Source organism: Fringilla coelebs (assembly GCF_963513975.1).
Source record: "Fringilla coelebs genome assembly, chromosome: 15".
NCBI classification, from domain to species: Eukaryota; Metazoa; Chordata; class Aves; order Passeriformes; family Fringillidae; genus Fringilla; species Fringilla coelebs.
Window position 1 is genome coordinate 17,492,908 of NC_140041.1, and position 15,832 is coordinate 17,508,739.

A 15,832-nucleotide genomic window follows, 5' to 3' on the forward strand; every position below is an offset into this window, starting at 1 on the left:
AGAGGGGTCTGAGCACCCCAGCTCAGCCCCTGCCAGGGGCAGGGCACCCCAGGGCTGGGGAAAGGCTCCTGGACTGGGGCTTTTTGCAAACACGGGTTTTACACACACACACACCCCAGGGCCCATCTGCATCCCCAGGGCTTTCCCAAGGGTCCCCGCTCCTCCCTGCTCCCCTCCAGGGCCCATCTCACCCAGCCCTGGCTGTGGAGAGTACCCCAGCTCCCTGAGCAGTGCTGGAAACACAGGAACGGGCTGGGGCAGCTCCATCCCAGCAGGGTGGGCTCCACAGCACCCCAGGGACCAGCCCGGGAGCTGCCCCTCGGCCCAGCCCCACAGCCAACCCCAAACCAAGGGCAGCCCTGCAGGGAGGAGCTGTTCCTGCTGCTCCAGAGGGCTGGGATGGGGTGGGGTGGGATGGGATGGGATGGGATGGGACGGGACGGGACGGGATGGGATGGGATGGCATGGGATGGGATGGGATGGCATGGGATGGGATGGGATGGCATGGCATGGCATGGCATGGCATGGCATGGGATGGGATGGGATGGGATGGGATGGGATGGGATGGGATGGGATGGGATGGGATGGGATGGGATGGGATGGGATGGGATGGGAAGCTGCAGGGGGATGGATGGGGGCAGCCGGGGTCCCCTGGAGCCCTGGAGCAGGGAGGGGGTGGCAGCGTGGCAGGGCTGTCCCTGCCCAGGGGCTCAGCCAGGCTGGGCTGGCAGGCAGTGCCTGCTGAGTCAGCAGCGAGCAGGGTGCCGCCAGTCCCAGCCTGGCACACCCCAGCGCCCAGCCCTGTGCCAAACACGGCTGCCAGGGCCTGGCTGGCACAGGGGAGGCGGTTTGGGCACTGCCAGCACCTACCCAGCACCAGGGGTGGCACTGGGAGCCACCAGGACAGCCCCAGGGTGCCCTGAGCCGAGCCCAGAGCCCAGAGCTGTGCCCAGAGCCCAAAGCCGTGCCCAGAGCCCAAAGCTGTGCCCAGAGCTGAGCCCAGAGGCTGAGCAGAGCCCAGCACAGGGCACAGGTGACCCGGAGGGGCACAGCTGAGGGCTCTGCTGCCCTGCCAGCAGTGCCCACGGGCTGCCAGCAGCCAATATTGACTCAAGGCACAGCTCCACAGGCCTGGCTCCTGCCTTATCTCCTCCTGCCCTGGGGGAGCTGCCCAAATCCTCCCAGCACCAACCCCACTCCAGGGCTGGGAACCAGCTCCTGGGCAGGGTAAACCAGCACAGGACCTCCCAGAGCAGGGCAGTGCCAGGACCAAGGGTGGCACCCAGGGCTCGAGCAGACCCTCCCTGGCTGTGCTGGCGCTGTGCTGAGCTCCCAGCTGGACTTTGTCCTCGTTGCTGGGAACCAGAGGCTGCAGCCGCCCCCCTCCATCCCCGCTGCTCTGCCTGGAAATGAGCAGGGCAAGCTGAGCACTGCCAGCCCCAGGGCTGCACCGGGCAGGGACACCCAGAGCACACTGCTGTCCCCTGTCCCCAGCACTGGGTCTGCACCTTGGTGTCACCTCCCCAGCAGCAGCAGCCAGCCTGGGCAGTTCCTGAGGGCAGGAACACACACTGGGCCTGTTCCCCTCCACCATAGAGGATAAAACCCATCCTGCCAGGCAGGGACCGCTCCCTCCCCGCCTCCCTCCCTGCCAGCAGCCACCAGCCACGCTCTGCTGGCCTCTCCTCCTGCAAACAAGCCAGGGCTGGGCTTTCACACGGCCTTGGAGGGGGAGAGTCAGCCCCAACCTGCCCTGCACAGCTCCTGGAGGGCTCCAGCAGCCAGCCCTGCCCAGCTCTGGCAGCTCCTCAAGTGGGTCTGTCCAGCCCCGGAGAACAAGGAGAAACAGAACAACTTTGTACTTGCCCTCAATTAAGGAGTGACCTATTTAGAAGAAAATCTGGGCTAAGTGGGATGAAGGAGCTGGAACTGGCTGCTTGGGGGTGGCACAAAGCAGCCCGAGCCCTGCAGCTCCAGAGTCACTCGGGACAGAGCAGCCGGTGCAGAGCATTTCCAAAACTGCCCTGGAAGTTTTTATTGCTGGGGAAGAGGAGCCCAGCCTGGAAAGGACCTCACATTGCTGCACACTGCTCCCCGAGCCCAGCAGCCAGGGGACACGTCCAGCCAGGGGACATGTCCAGCCAGGGGACACGTTCAGCCATCCTGGGGACTCGGGGACAGGAGGAGGCAGCAGGAGGGAGGCACAGAGGGGTCCCGCAGCGGCAGGGGCTCCCAGCCCCGCTCCTGCCGGGGCTCTCGGTGGCAGCAGAGCAGCAGGACCCTGGCCAGGGTGAGCAGGGTGAGCAGGGTGAGCAGGGTGAGCAGGGTGAGCAGGGTGAGCAGGCACAGGGACGCGTTCCCGATGGAATCCTGCTGATGGCAGGAGCGCTGCCGTGCAGAAAAGGCGTTGGCCGTGCCCGGGCAGCGCTCTGCGAGCAGAAATGCTTATCTGCCAGGACGGGCGAGTGAGAGGCGGATCTGGGGCCCCAGAGCTCCCCCCGGGCTGGAGCTCCCTGGGAACGCCGCCTGTCCCGGCCCAGCCCCGCAGGAGCTGACGCTGCTCCCGCAGGGCCCGCGGGGCTGGCGGCTCGCACGGGGAGAGCCAAGAGCGCTTCCACACAGTCACGGAACCACGGAGTCACACAGCATCACAGAGTCACAGAACCACGGAGTCACACAGAATCACAGAGTCACAGAACCACGGAGTCACACAGAATCACAGAGTCACTGAACCACGGAATCACACAGAATCACAGAGTCACAGAACCACGGAATCACAGAGTCACAGAACCACGGAATCACACAGCATCACAGAGTCACAGAACCACAGAGAATCACACACAGAATCACACAATCACACAATCACAGAATCAATCACAGAGTCACAGGGTCACACAATCACGCAATCACACAATCACAGAATAATGAGGTTGGAAAAGACCTCTAAGATCATGGAGTCCAACCTATGCCCCAACACCTCAACCAGACCATAGCACCAAGCACCATGTCCAGTCTTTTTTTAAACACATCCAGAGATTGTGATTTCACCACCTCCCTGGGAAGAGCATTCCAGTGCTTTATTATTCTTTTGGTGAAAAACTTTTTCCTAATATCTGACCTGTACCTTCCCTACCCTGGCTTGAGACTGTGTGCTCTGGTTCTGTCAGTGCTGCCCGGTGGGAGAGACCGACCCCACCTGTGTGCAGCCTCCCTTCAGGAAGGCGTAGAGAGCCATAAGGGCACCCCTGAGCCTCCTCTTCTCCAGACCAAACAGCCCCAGCTCCTCAAACGTTCCTCACACCCTCAGCTCTCCATGGCTATCGCGCAGAGCCAGACGCGCCGCCGGGCGTTTATCACCCCGCTCCTGATGGCAGCCGCAGCCAGGAGCAGCTCGTTCCCTCCTGCTGCTGCTTGTGGGGCTGGCTGGGGCTGGCTGGGTTGGACAGGGCAGCCAGGCTGGGATGGGAAACACTTCCAGTACTCCAAGGCCAAGGGCAGAGCGCCACGGGCACTGCCCGCAGCCCAGCCTGCAGCCCGGGCGGTGCCGGCAGGCTCCAGGAGGATGCCAAACACGGTCCTGCCACGCTCTGCCCGTGCTGCCAGACCCCTCCTGGCTCCTCCAGCAGCTCCAGCACCACCCCAGCCTGGCACAGCGGCCCCTCCAAACCCCCTCTGCACCCAGTGCCCTGCAGAGAACCTTTTGCATGGGGGTAAAGAGCTCCGAGAGGTTCCTGAGCGGCTGTCCTGGGCTCCAGGGGCTGTCACGGGCCCGGGGTGACCTCGAGGTGCTTTGTGATCACCTGAGCTCATCCACGCTGGGCTTTAGCACAATCAGGGCTTTTCCCAGAGCTGCTGGCACACAGCTGCAGGCTCAGGATGAGCTATCTCCAGCTTTCCTCTGCCCTGGGCATGCTGCCCCGCAGGCTGGGAGCAGGCAGAGCTGTCACCAGCTCCAGTGCCACCTCCACAGCAGCTGTCCCCACACCAAGGAGAGGACCCAGGCAGGGCAGGGGGAGCAGGGTGCAGCTGGGACTGAGCTCAGGGCTTTGCCAGCTCTTCTGAACCCTCCCCAGGGCAGATGCAGGTGCCCAGAGCGGGGCACAGCCCCAGTGCCCAGCAGGGAGCTCCAGGGCAGCTGGAGAGCTGTGGGAGAGCTGCTGTGGGGCTGGGTCAGCCCTCAGCCCCTGAGCAGGACTCCAACCCCAGCTCTGTTACCACAGCAAAAATAAAAGCAGCCACAGAGCCACGGAGGAGGCTGCCCTGACCTTCCAGACATTTGGGATTTGGGCATAAACACTTCTTTCCTGGAAAGTGTATCCTGGCATTTGGGATTCCTTCCCGTCCCACAGAGCTGCCCTTGGACACTGATCCAGGAGAACCTCACATCTCACATTCCTGCAGGAGCTCAGCTCGGCCACGGTAACAAACACCAGCAGCTGGGAGGTTATTTCCAGAGCAGGATTGCTCCCAGAGCTGCTTTCCTCTCCCAGAACCTGCCAGAACCCCGGCCAGCACTGGGGTGACAGTCCCAGTGCTCCCCACACACACCAGGTCCTCACAGGAAGGCCTGGGAAGATGCTGAGGAGCAGCCAAACAGGACTTTTGTGCCCTGCTTGCTCAAATATCAAATATCCTGCATTTACACTTCAAATATCCTGCATTTACACTTCTTCCTAGAGGGTAGAAGGGTGCTGCAGGCAGGGAAATGCAGGGAAATACATGGAAATACACATGGACACAAAGGGAAGGCCATAAACACAGGGAAATACATGGAAACACAGGCATACACAGGGAAACAGGGACACACATGGAAATACATGGAAACAATACATGGAAATACATGGAAACACACACGGACACACATGGACACACATCCCTTGCCTCAGGGATGCCCAGGTGCTCCCTGGCACACAGGATCAGCTCCTCCTGGGAACAGCCAGCCACAGCTGAGCCAGTCTACCCAGGGCCATCATCCCATCCCTCAGAGGCACCACGGGATCCTGCCCTGCCCTGCCCAGAGCTGGGATTTTGGGAGACACCACAGCAGTGGGCACAGCTGGCTGGCAGCCCCCACCAGCAGCTTTTCACTGGGGAAGGCTGAGCAGAGCCAGCTCGGACCCCAGGAGCTGTTTGCATGTTGGGAAGCAAAAACAAGTCACTTCCCATCAGCATCAAGCTGCCGAGGCTGGGCTGCATCTCCTGGGAGGTGCTGGCACAGCTGGCACAGCTGGCAGGGCTGGCACGCGAGGCAGCCTTGTGGCCACCTTGCCGTCCCTGAGCCCCCTGCCAGCACCTCGGGGAGGGGGACGATGTTAAAAGCTGTCAGTGAGAAGGAGAAAGGTCACTGAGCAGGGACTTAACACCCATAATCAGTTTATGGGATTTGTGAGCAGCTTCAGGCCGGCTGGGAACAGCGTCAGCACAGCCCAGCACAGCTCCACCTTCCCAGGGATGCGGCTCTGGCAGGGCTGGCACCCCGCCCCAGCTCCCCAGGACAAACAGCACAGAGCCATCCAATAAACAGCAGCAGCAAACACCTCCTGGCAGCCCAGGGAGCAGTGGCCACAGCCTGTTCCTCAACTTTCCTCCCCAAAAAAAGGGGGCCTGCGAAGGAAAGAATGGACACAGCCTGTTCCTCACCTTTCCCCCCAAAGAAACGGGGCCTGGGAAGGAAGGCAGGCGCTCCCAGGGTGTGTCAGCAGGGATTTCTGGCTCGGTCTGCTCCCCAAGGCTTTGGTGGCACCCTGAATGCCAGCCCTGAGGGGGCATTAACACCCCCACCCACCGTGCCCACCCCCTGGTGCTGCTCGCAGGCTCTGCCCCCCCGGGTGACCCCAACCCAGTGGCACAAACAATCCTGGCCCAACTCCAGCCTGAGAGGAGGAGGAGGAGGATGAGGAGGAGGAGGAAGCCAGAGCTCAGCACGAGGCAGGGCTGTGCCTGGGGGAAGCTGTCGGCACATGAGAATGATTCTATTTGCTGCCTAAGTGATTTTTCTCAGCTCAAAGGACTTGCACCAGTTTCTGGCTTTACCTCTCTGCTCTCCTCCCCCACCGCCTGCCTGTAGCTGCCAGGGCAGGAAAACAATCCCTGCTCCTCTGTGCCCCATCTGGGCTCCCAGCAGATGGGGATGTGGCAGATGCCATCAGCAGAGGCCACCCAGCTTGGTCTGGCTGCTCAACACCAGAGGCAGCTGCCAGCCCCAGGCTGGTCCTGGCCCCCACTGTGCCCACTTGGATTTGTGAAATCCCTGCAGGCACCAGAGATGGGCTCAAGAGTCTTTAATTCACCCACAGTGCTGAGCAGCAGTTAAAACCCCAGGAGAAGGAAGGGCAGCAGCTCAGGAGAACCAGACACACCGGGGTGAGCTCTGCCCAGGGCCCAGCCCTGGAGATTCCCAGTTAAACACACAGTGGTCCCAGTTGGCAAAGTCCCAGTGCACTGCTCTGGCCACAGAACACGAGGGACTCACCTGAGCCACGAGGAAGGGACAGGAGGATCTGCTCCTCGTGACCCTGCTCTGGTGGCTCATGAAGTCCCACCAAGCTGAGTCACACAAATTCCTGCCCCACCTTGCCAGGCACAGGATTTTGCCAAGTCAGGCTCCTGCCCTGGGCATTTACAGGGCTGTAAAGCGAAGGCCTGAATTTATCATGCACACTCTGAGAGCAGCAGGGAAGCTCACAAGCCAGTCCACCCTGTAGGACAACATGCTCACTTCTTCAAGGGCTCCCGAGCAGCTCAAATTGCTTCCATTCAAAAGGAGTTCAAAGTCTGCCACCTGCAAAACAGCTCAAGGCTCCGTGGCGTTCCAGGGGTGGGGACAGGGAGCAGCAGAGCCTTGGAGCTCCAGGGACACCAGAGGTGCACACACAGCTCTGGAAGAGCTTCTCCTGCAGCCAGGCACATCCATGCCAAACTCCAAACTCAGACGGGGAAAGAAATGCAGGCAATCAGCTGTGTTTACAAAAAACAACCCACATTATCAACGGGAACAAACAGCAGAATGGGGAGGGTTGAGTGTGTTCGGGTACTTCCAGGAGCAGTCCCTGATACCAAAACCCCTGAGAAAGGAGCTACATCAACCTTCAGTCATTTATGAACACAAAATACCTGCAAACCCAAACAACTCGAGTCTGCTGTGAGAATATTCCCTGGCTCCTCTGGATTTCCAGCTACCAAAATCCAGCACTATCCACAGTCACATCGAAAAACATCTCAAATCATGTAAAAAGTCACATTAGCATCTCAGAGGAATGGATTTTACACCTTTAGTACTGAGCTTTGAAAAGCTCAGTGAGCAGCTGAGCTCACCGTGGTACATTTAGAGAGAGGGACAGAGCTGGGTGCGTTTGGAAGGGTTCATTAAAGCAGCTGAGCCCCAGCACGAGGCAGTCTCGATTCCTCCCGCCCTCCCCCGTTCCTGCTGAGCCCCGGCTAACAAGGATCACATTAAAGAGCCATTTCCACATGAGAACAGCCAGGGACGCAGTCCTTCCACTCGGGCCCTATTAGGAGGGAGGGCACTTCCTCTGTGTCATCCTTGCAGAGGGTCCTGCAGGGCCAGGCAGCTCTTCCTCCCTGCCCACCTTCCCTCCTGCCTGCAGCCTGCCTGCTCACCGGCGTGTGCTATGACATCAAGCTGATATGAAATCATGATGATTTCACTGCAATTAAGGCAGGAGCAGATGGGGCTGATGGAGCTGGCTAAGCAACAAATCTTCTAAATTGGAGAACGCTGTCAAGAGAAATTAAAGCCTCGTGCAAAAAGTCAACTTGGGATGGCAGGAAAATTCCACATGGGAGGGAAGGACTGCAGGGAGGCAGCCAGGCCAAGCTCCTGGTGGGGCAGTGGGGCTGGGTTGAAGCACCTCAGTTCAGGAAAACCCCAGCACAAAGCAAGGACAAAACACCTGAAATAGCCAAGAGAGAACAGGCACAACACTGCAACAGCAAGGCAAAGCTTGAGCTTGAAAATTAACCCCCAGAGAGACAGAAATCAGGGAGAAAAAAAAAATAAATAAAAAGTGTGGCACATGCTGGACAGGCTCCAGACCCAGCAGACACATCAAGTGTTTCTAACACAGCCAGGGGTTGTGTTTGTCACTTGTTACCAACAGCACGCAGAGGAGCAGCCAAGGAGTGACGCTGGCAGTAACTGGGAGCCAGAGCTGTCTCTCTTCAGAGCCTTTACAGGAGAAGAGAAAAAGGCTCTCAACTGCTTCTAACAAGGAATGGCTTAAATAGGTTAAAAATAATGAAGCAGTACTCTGCACATGAGCACTCCGTGCTCCCAATTAAGCAATCCTTTGGAAGGTGGCCTTAGGAAGCCTCTCAGAGTCGTTCTAAGGAGGTTAATAAATTGCTTTGGAACCCTGGACGCAGCTTAGTGAGGTGACTAAGGAGCTGTTGTCACATCCTAATGCCATCACCCGAATTCTGGCACTTTCCAGGGAGCACGAGGCTACAGATCTTGAGCTTTACAGCCTCTTGTCCAAACGATGATTCCTTGTCAAGGGCCTGGGGCTGTTTGCAGAAGTTTGGGCTTGGCAGGTGAATCTCTCTTCACATAAAACTTTTGCAGAGGTGCAAACTGAAGTCAGGATCCAGAGTTTTAATCCTTCAGGCTGAAGTCTGTTACAAACCAGGGAGAGCACACAGCAAACGGGTGTTGGGTGCCTGTTTAAGGAAGGTGGGCACCTCATGCCCTGGCCAGCACATCTGGCACAGGCTGTTGATGCAAAACACTTGGCCCACGCTGCTGTGCAGAAACAAATTCTGTTCCCACACATCTGCAAGGCTGACTGAGCTCCAGGCTCCTCCCCAGCACTTGCAGATCCCCAAACTACAAACCACTGCATTTTAACACCCTAAATGTATTGTATTTACTCTGCCTTGCAGAGCTCATCAAGAGCAGCTCTGCTTCCAAACCCCCCTCAAAGTCACGAGCAAATTTAACGGACAAAGAAAATAATTTATTCTCCTGAAACCAAATTATTTTCTCCAACTTTGCAGCAAGTATCTCATGTCAGAGCATGAAAAGCGATGCCACAAGAATTCCGAGCAGCCTCTCCAAGGACAGCTGCCAAGAAGGCATTTCATTGATGCCTCTTCCCCTCCTGCCAACGTGTGTTGTCAGACACGTTGCCTAGACAGCAGAAATCATGGATAAGGACATCTCACAGTGCTCTAGATACCAGTTCTTACAAACAGACTGGTTTTCATAGGAGCCACTGCTTGAAAACCATCCTTATTTGGATGGGGCAAGACTCAGGGGTTTGGAAAACAATCCTGGACAGGAGAGTGAGCTCCATTTCTTCTTGCACCTGGCAGGCAGCAGAGCCTGCTGTGTACTCTGCTATCTCTGAAGCCCAGGAGCCTCCCTGCCTCCCAGATTATCTATCCCAGCGTTTATTATTTGTTATTATTAGCACACAGTGTTCTCCACCCAAAGTTTAACATCTCAGGGCAGATCCTTCTCGGACAGAGTACAGGGGAGCCTTGATCCACATCATCACCATTCCAGGAGTGCACAGTGTCTTATGATCCTGAAGAAATGGTTTTCAAAAGGAAAGATCTTTTCCAACAGTAAAAGAGATGAACTGTGAGCAGGAACTCTGCTCCATGCATGAAAACTGTCTAAAAAGCAAACATACAGACAACATTTACACAATAGGCATCTGGCAGCATTTTCAGACATTTTTTTTTAATTTATTCTGACATGCTATAAAGGAATAAATTACACTGTTAAAGAATTACCAGCAATAAAAGTATTTCTTTCTTTCAGCTGGGCTAGAATAGGAGTGAGAAGGAAGACAGCCTGGGGCAGTAACCAATGTGAACTCTGCATGGTGCGAGGCTGCCCCCAAGAACGAGAGGAAATCTGGTCATATCCACTTCACAAGAACTTGAAAGAAAATGCCTTGGTTTCAAACCATCCAAATTTTTTCAAACCATTCCAATTTTTTTCTCCAAAGCAGCAATCACAAGTCAGTCCAGCCGAGGCAGGACACGGCAATGCTCGGAGGCTGCCAATCCTGGGTCTGCAAAAGATGCCATTTCATTTTAAAAAATTCCAATCTTATTATGGAGGGCTGGTCTCAAACAACAGGTTATAAAAATGCAAGACTGCCCCTTCCCCCTCAAGGAAAAAATACAAAATTTATTTAAAAACAAAATGAGGAAGAGTTACAACACTAAATCTAAAATGATTTAGAAAGAAATATGACTTCTTTTGCTTAACAAATGGCCTTAAACTTGGTTTAAAAACAGGGTAATGTAAATTTCTTAAACTGAATTAACAAGGCAAATTAAAAAAATCTCATTTCCTTACAGAAACAGTTTTTAGTTTTTAATGAACTTGTAAACAAAAAAGCTCCCGCTTCAAAATAAAAACAAAATCCCAGATCATATAGATGTTTACAGTGATTACATTTATCTAAGCAACTTACATACAGGTTCAGTTGTAAGATGTTAACTAAATTTCGTGACAAATATGCTGTTTTTCCTTTTATACCAAGAACATTATAGAGTTAATGCAGAGTCCTAAAGATTATCTAGTAGTCGCTAAGTTTCTCTTAAGTCTTCACTTTAGATGCTGTTATTTCTAGCACAGGTAAGCAGGCAGAGTCTTTCATATGCTTAAAAACTGGAATCTTTGGTTACTACCATGTCAGCTGGCTTGGTATGTTGCACATAGAAGCCAACAACTTTAAGAATGTTTTAAGTGTACAACTTTCAAAACCCAGGGAGGAATAACCAGAAAAGAGTGCACAATTGTGAGCATTTACAATTATCACAACTGTTGCCGAAGACTGTTCATGCCATTCTTCCAAAACAATGAGATCTCATAAGCAGTGTAGTTCAAAGTAAAAAGGTAACAAAAATTGGCATATGCACAATTTTCTCCACTTGTGTGTCAACCATTAGTTAACTTTTCCACTTGAAAAAAATGCAATAGAAAACTGGACACCATGTTTCACTATCTCAGTAATATTCACAATTACAGCTGCTACAACTCAAAGTGCAGCATCACTGACACTGCCCAGAGCCAGTTTATACTGATATTAAGTTCTTTACACCAAGGAAATGGTTGCCCACAGCCACTGGCAAGTGTATCAACTAAAATTTCTAGGATTTGGGGAGTGACAAGTCCTGCTCCGATCTGCTCTGCTTTGTCCCATCCTCGTCATGCTCAGAAACCTGCAAGATAAACACAAGGGCAAACTTACTGATACGGGATGGAAACGAGCAACAGCATTCACAGGAGGAAAATTAAACAGCAGTTATGGTCATTCAAAGGGGAAAATGCTGCTCCATCTGGGAATTGCAGAGTTCCTGGTGTCCATTTCCAAAGGTAACCAGCACTTGCCACAGCTCTGGAGCTCACACACCTCTCACTCACACCTCCTGCTGCACTGGGAAACAGGCTGAATGCACCAGCTGGATGCCACATTCCTCCAGCAGGAATTCAGCCCAGCAGTTTGAAAACAAGCTGTGTTATTGCCACTAGGAAACAGGATGTAATTTCATAGGATTGTTTTCTACTTGTCTGCAGTAGCTCATGTTTATATCCCTGAATGTCAAGCTGTCATCTGACTGCAGGGTGCTCTCCAGAGCCGCAGTGTCACACGGGCAGGCAGGGGATCACTCACCTTACAGTAACTGCTGTCACCACAAAGCCACAGCAGCACGCTCTGGGCACCCACAAGGCAGCACCTGGGACACCCACTGGGCAAGCAGCACACCTCAGCCTTGGGAAGGACAAGTGCTGACTCACATGGACAGGGGAGGTGGTGCACACACAGCAATTCTCTTAATGTTCAGAATTCCAAATGACATTGGGGGATAGGGAGAGTACAGAGCACACAGAGATCTCCAGGAACCAGTTACTGCAGGCTAAGCCAGTCCTCCCTCCGTGCTTCTTTCTGGTGACTCAGGTGGCAGGGCTGTGCTTCACACAGCCTCAACCAAAGATGGCCTTGCCAAGCGAGTTTCCGTTCTGGCTGCTCTCCAGACAGGATGGTTCTGCCCATGGGTGAGTTCATCACAGCAACAGCTCTGAGTTTTTGCAACAGAAATCTCTTCTCAGTGAAATACAGACAGAGCTGACCTCAGCTATAGCTTGTGCTGTCATCCAGAGAGAAGCAAGTGCAAACAAGTCTTACTAGTCTGACATTCTGTCCAAAATGTATCTGGAGAGCACCCAGAAATTGGCTTTAACTCTTCCAGAACTGGCTACAGGTCATTTCAAAGAGGTTCAATAACTTGTTTCAAATGTAGTGTTGATGCATTGAGGGACAATTCTCTTTATCCAGCACTGGCCATATTAAAAAAAAAAAATCCTGCACCAGAATCAAGACAGCCATTCCCACTTGACTGCAAGTTCCCACAGAAAGCTCAGCGACTCCTGAGTTCCCTAATCCTTACTTGATGTACACAACCAAAAATTATGCTGTTTTTCCATTCAGTGTGCTCAGCAGAGAACACTGATTCATCTTTTGAACCACTTTCTCCATCAAAGCAGCCAAAACAAAGTCAACAAAGGAGAGTGTGGAAAGAAATAGATCAGCTCATTGCTTCAGAAGTCTGAGTATTTCACAAGAAATGGGAGCCTGAACCTGAGGACAAAGGACATCCTACCAATGATCTGCTGCTCTTAGAACTCCTCAAACCCAAGGTAATATGGGCAGGAGAATGTCCAGCTACAGAGAGCAACAGGGAGCTGGATTCAACTCAAAATGTCCCTTCAAAGTCCTGTAAAGACACAGCCCAACCACAGCTGTCAGATGAGATGGAGATACTCAGAGCACACAGGGTACTGCTGGCATGAGGAACGTGCTGGAGAGTCCATGGTGGCATCTCTTCCACAGATCTTCACTCCATACAGGGCCAAATCATCACTCCTTGTCCCTCTGAGGTGTTACCCAAACCTCTGAAAATCTCTGTGCTACATGAGGGATCCTCAAATTGCTTTATTATTACCATGGCTGAAGATGTGATTGACAGGGGAGCAGCAATTACTGCAGTATAATTCCCTAAAAACCTCCTCAGTTTGAAATGCTCAGACTTTGTGTATTCTCCATTTCTCCAGACAAGCAAGTGAGAAGGATTCAGGTGTCAATAATTCTAATTCTCAAGCAGAGAAGTCTCAGTCTGTTCTGAGCAATCCTGCCATCACCACAAACATCCAGCAAATATTAATGGAGCTGCTGACAGCCTGGCAGAATCTCCACTGCCAGGAGTTAAAAGCACGTCTCCCAAATGGACCTGGTAGACTTTATCCTGCAGATTGACTGCCTGAGTCACTTTTATGACTGAGGGAAGCTGAGTGCAAGCACAGTTACAAATCACACCTGAACAACTGCTGCTCTGGCAAAAGAGAGGCAGCCCAACTTGCCCGAGTCAGCAGAGCTCTGTCTGCTGGAACAGTTCACCTCTCCAAGTTCCAAACCAGCTGATCTGGCTGTTACAAAAGACACTGCACACAGTTCCAGAGAGGGGCAGGGGGAAAAAAAACTAAAGAGAAAAAAGGCCATGGACAGAACAGGTTATTCTGGAACCAAGCAGAATATTTAGCCTGGATCAACTCTAGGATTCATTGATGATTTAACATGGATCTGAGTTAAGGAAATCAGGAATATCTGTAAATGAGCACACTGGACAAACAATCTGAGTCTGTACTTCCCTGGCCCACCCTGATCAGATGCAAATCTTCAACAGCACTTTACAAATAACTGCACCTGTACACTGCTATTTGCAGGACTCCTGTTCAATGGATAGGGTTACCAGAGGGGTAACATTTGATACCAGGAAGCTTTTTAAGCCACTTCCACACAGGCTTTGCTACAGCAACTACAAAAGAATTTAACTGAACTCCAGAAAAAATAACCAGATATTTCATCCTCTCCAGTGTGACAGAGCATCCAAGCCACACTGCCTCCTCCTTCAGCTTAGCTGGGTTCAAAAAAATCTTCATTAACAGGCAGAATTCCCCACAAAAAGACATGTAGGATTTTAGGACTCTGGAAATCTTTACTTTGCTGAAGAGATCAAGCCTCTGAAGTCTCCAGATGTTTGCCAAGCACTGCTTTAATGCTCTGCTGACATTACAGCTTGATCAACCCAAAGGTCACAAGCCCTTCTTGGTGATGGGGACGGGAGAGTCGTTCCCCAAAAACCCCAATGAAATTGTGCTGAAAGCCCAGGAATTTCATCTCAGCTGGAGCAAGGGGTGTCTCCCAAAGGACAGTGTGATAAGGAAGGTAAATCAGTGATAGAAATGGTCTGAGGCTCCATGGCAAAGCTTCCCTGCTCATCCCTGGCGGTGAGCTCAGCCCTCTCTGACACTGAAGCATCACTTCAAGGTGCAGGCAGATAATCACTTTAATGACCTTTTCTTTCTTCACACACAGCACTTGGGCAGAGACTGTCTGAGGCAGGAAAGCAGCATGTTAAACCTCAGAACACTTCAGCCAAACTGTTTCACCAGCTCACAACCTGATTTTCAGGGCAGGTTCCACTTACAGATCACCACATCCTGCAAAGCCCTCCCTTTGAGCATGAGCTGTTGTGAGGAATGTGCATTTTTGCTCAAATTATCTTCTCCTGCTGGAACAGCCAACCACTCCACACCCCAAATTGGGCTGGGTTCTGAACTTCAGTCAGAGTTTCTCTATTTCAGGAAGCAATCCAAGCCCAGGTGCTTAATCACCCAGTCTGCTACTGGTGTTGCAGCTGCAGGAACTGGTTTCCAGCCTGTCAGATCCAGCCCCTCTGTGCCAAAAATCTGACACTTAATGGCATCTCTGAATTTTGTTTTTTTTTCAAGAACCACTTCAATCTTGGGAAAAGCAGCAGGTGTTTTAATACTTCATTTATTCTGAACAAAATGTGGGATTTTGATAGCTATTTTGACTAAAGACACCTGGTAAGGTTTGAACGCTCCCACACTATGTGAAGAAAAATGTTTAAGTTTATTGTAAACACTTCTGCATTTCTTTGACTTCCAGGATTGTCATGTTAGCAAGTATGTAATTTTATACATACAAAAATGACAGACAAGAGGTACTGAAGAGCAGCAATGCCTCAGTACAGAATTTAAACCTTGTTTGTCTATTCTCAGTCACACAATCTCATTATTTTCAATTTTATCCACAGCTCAGCTGCAGGAATTGGTTTCATGGCAAGAATGGCCCACAGATGTGGCAGTTTCATTCTAGGGACTTACCAGACTCACACCAGCACATTTGCATTACAAAAAAAAATAAAAAATAAAAAATTAAAAGCTTCTAGACCATGTGGGAAAAAAAAATTGATGCATCTTCTCAGAACTCGGTTTTCAGTTATTACACAATTACATTTGAACATGTCACAACATTTCCCTTTGAAACCATAACCTAGAAACATCAAAAAATCATCAGGAAACCTGAAGCCCCACCCCAGAGCACCCAGATACTTCAGAAAATTGTGAGCTGGCAATCCAGAACAGTTTGGGGTTACTGCTTGATTTAGACAAGGCATTTTGAGCTCACTGGTCCTTTCCTTGAACTCTGGACCAAATGTCTCAATGTAAACCCACTGGAGGAAGCCAGAGCAGTCACAATTTTCTGTTCCCAGTGTTTGAGGCATACAGAACAGAAGCAAACCCACAGCACTGTACCAGTTACCACAGAGCAGAACCCAAAGTCTCTAGATCCTTGCCTAGTCAATGACAATTATCCCTTAAAAAGTGTTAGGTCTAGGATTTTGGATTGCATTATATATTTATACATATATAAGGACATATATATGTATATATATAAATCAAAATAAATAAAAATGTCACATTCCC

The 15,832-nt window shown here is 51.8% G+C and overlaps 1 protein-coding gene across 3 annotated transcripts in view; it reads right to left on the reverse strand.

Moving 5' to 3' along the window:
• Window positions 1–9,651: 9,651 nt before the first annotated feature.
• CSNK1A1 (casein kinase 1 alpha 1) overlaps window positions 9,652–15,832 on the reverse strand; it is a gene marked incomplete at its 3' end in the record, with an annotated part of 32,332 nt that continues 26,151 nt past the window's right edge. Inside the window, exon 11 of one of the 3 annotated variants that reach the window (XM_084216082.1) lies at window positions 9,652–11,202. In XM_084216082.1, coding sequence (XP_084072208.1) covers window positions 11,195–11,202 — 8 coding nt within the window. The remainder of the gene's footprint in view (window positions 11,203–15,832) is intronic. The other 2 variants (XM_084216084.1, XM_084216085.1) reach the window with 2 other exon arrangements.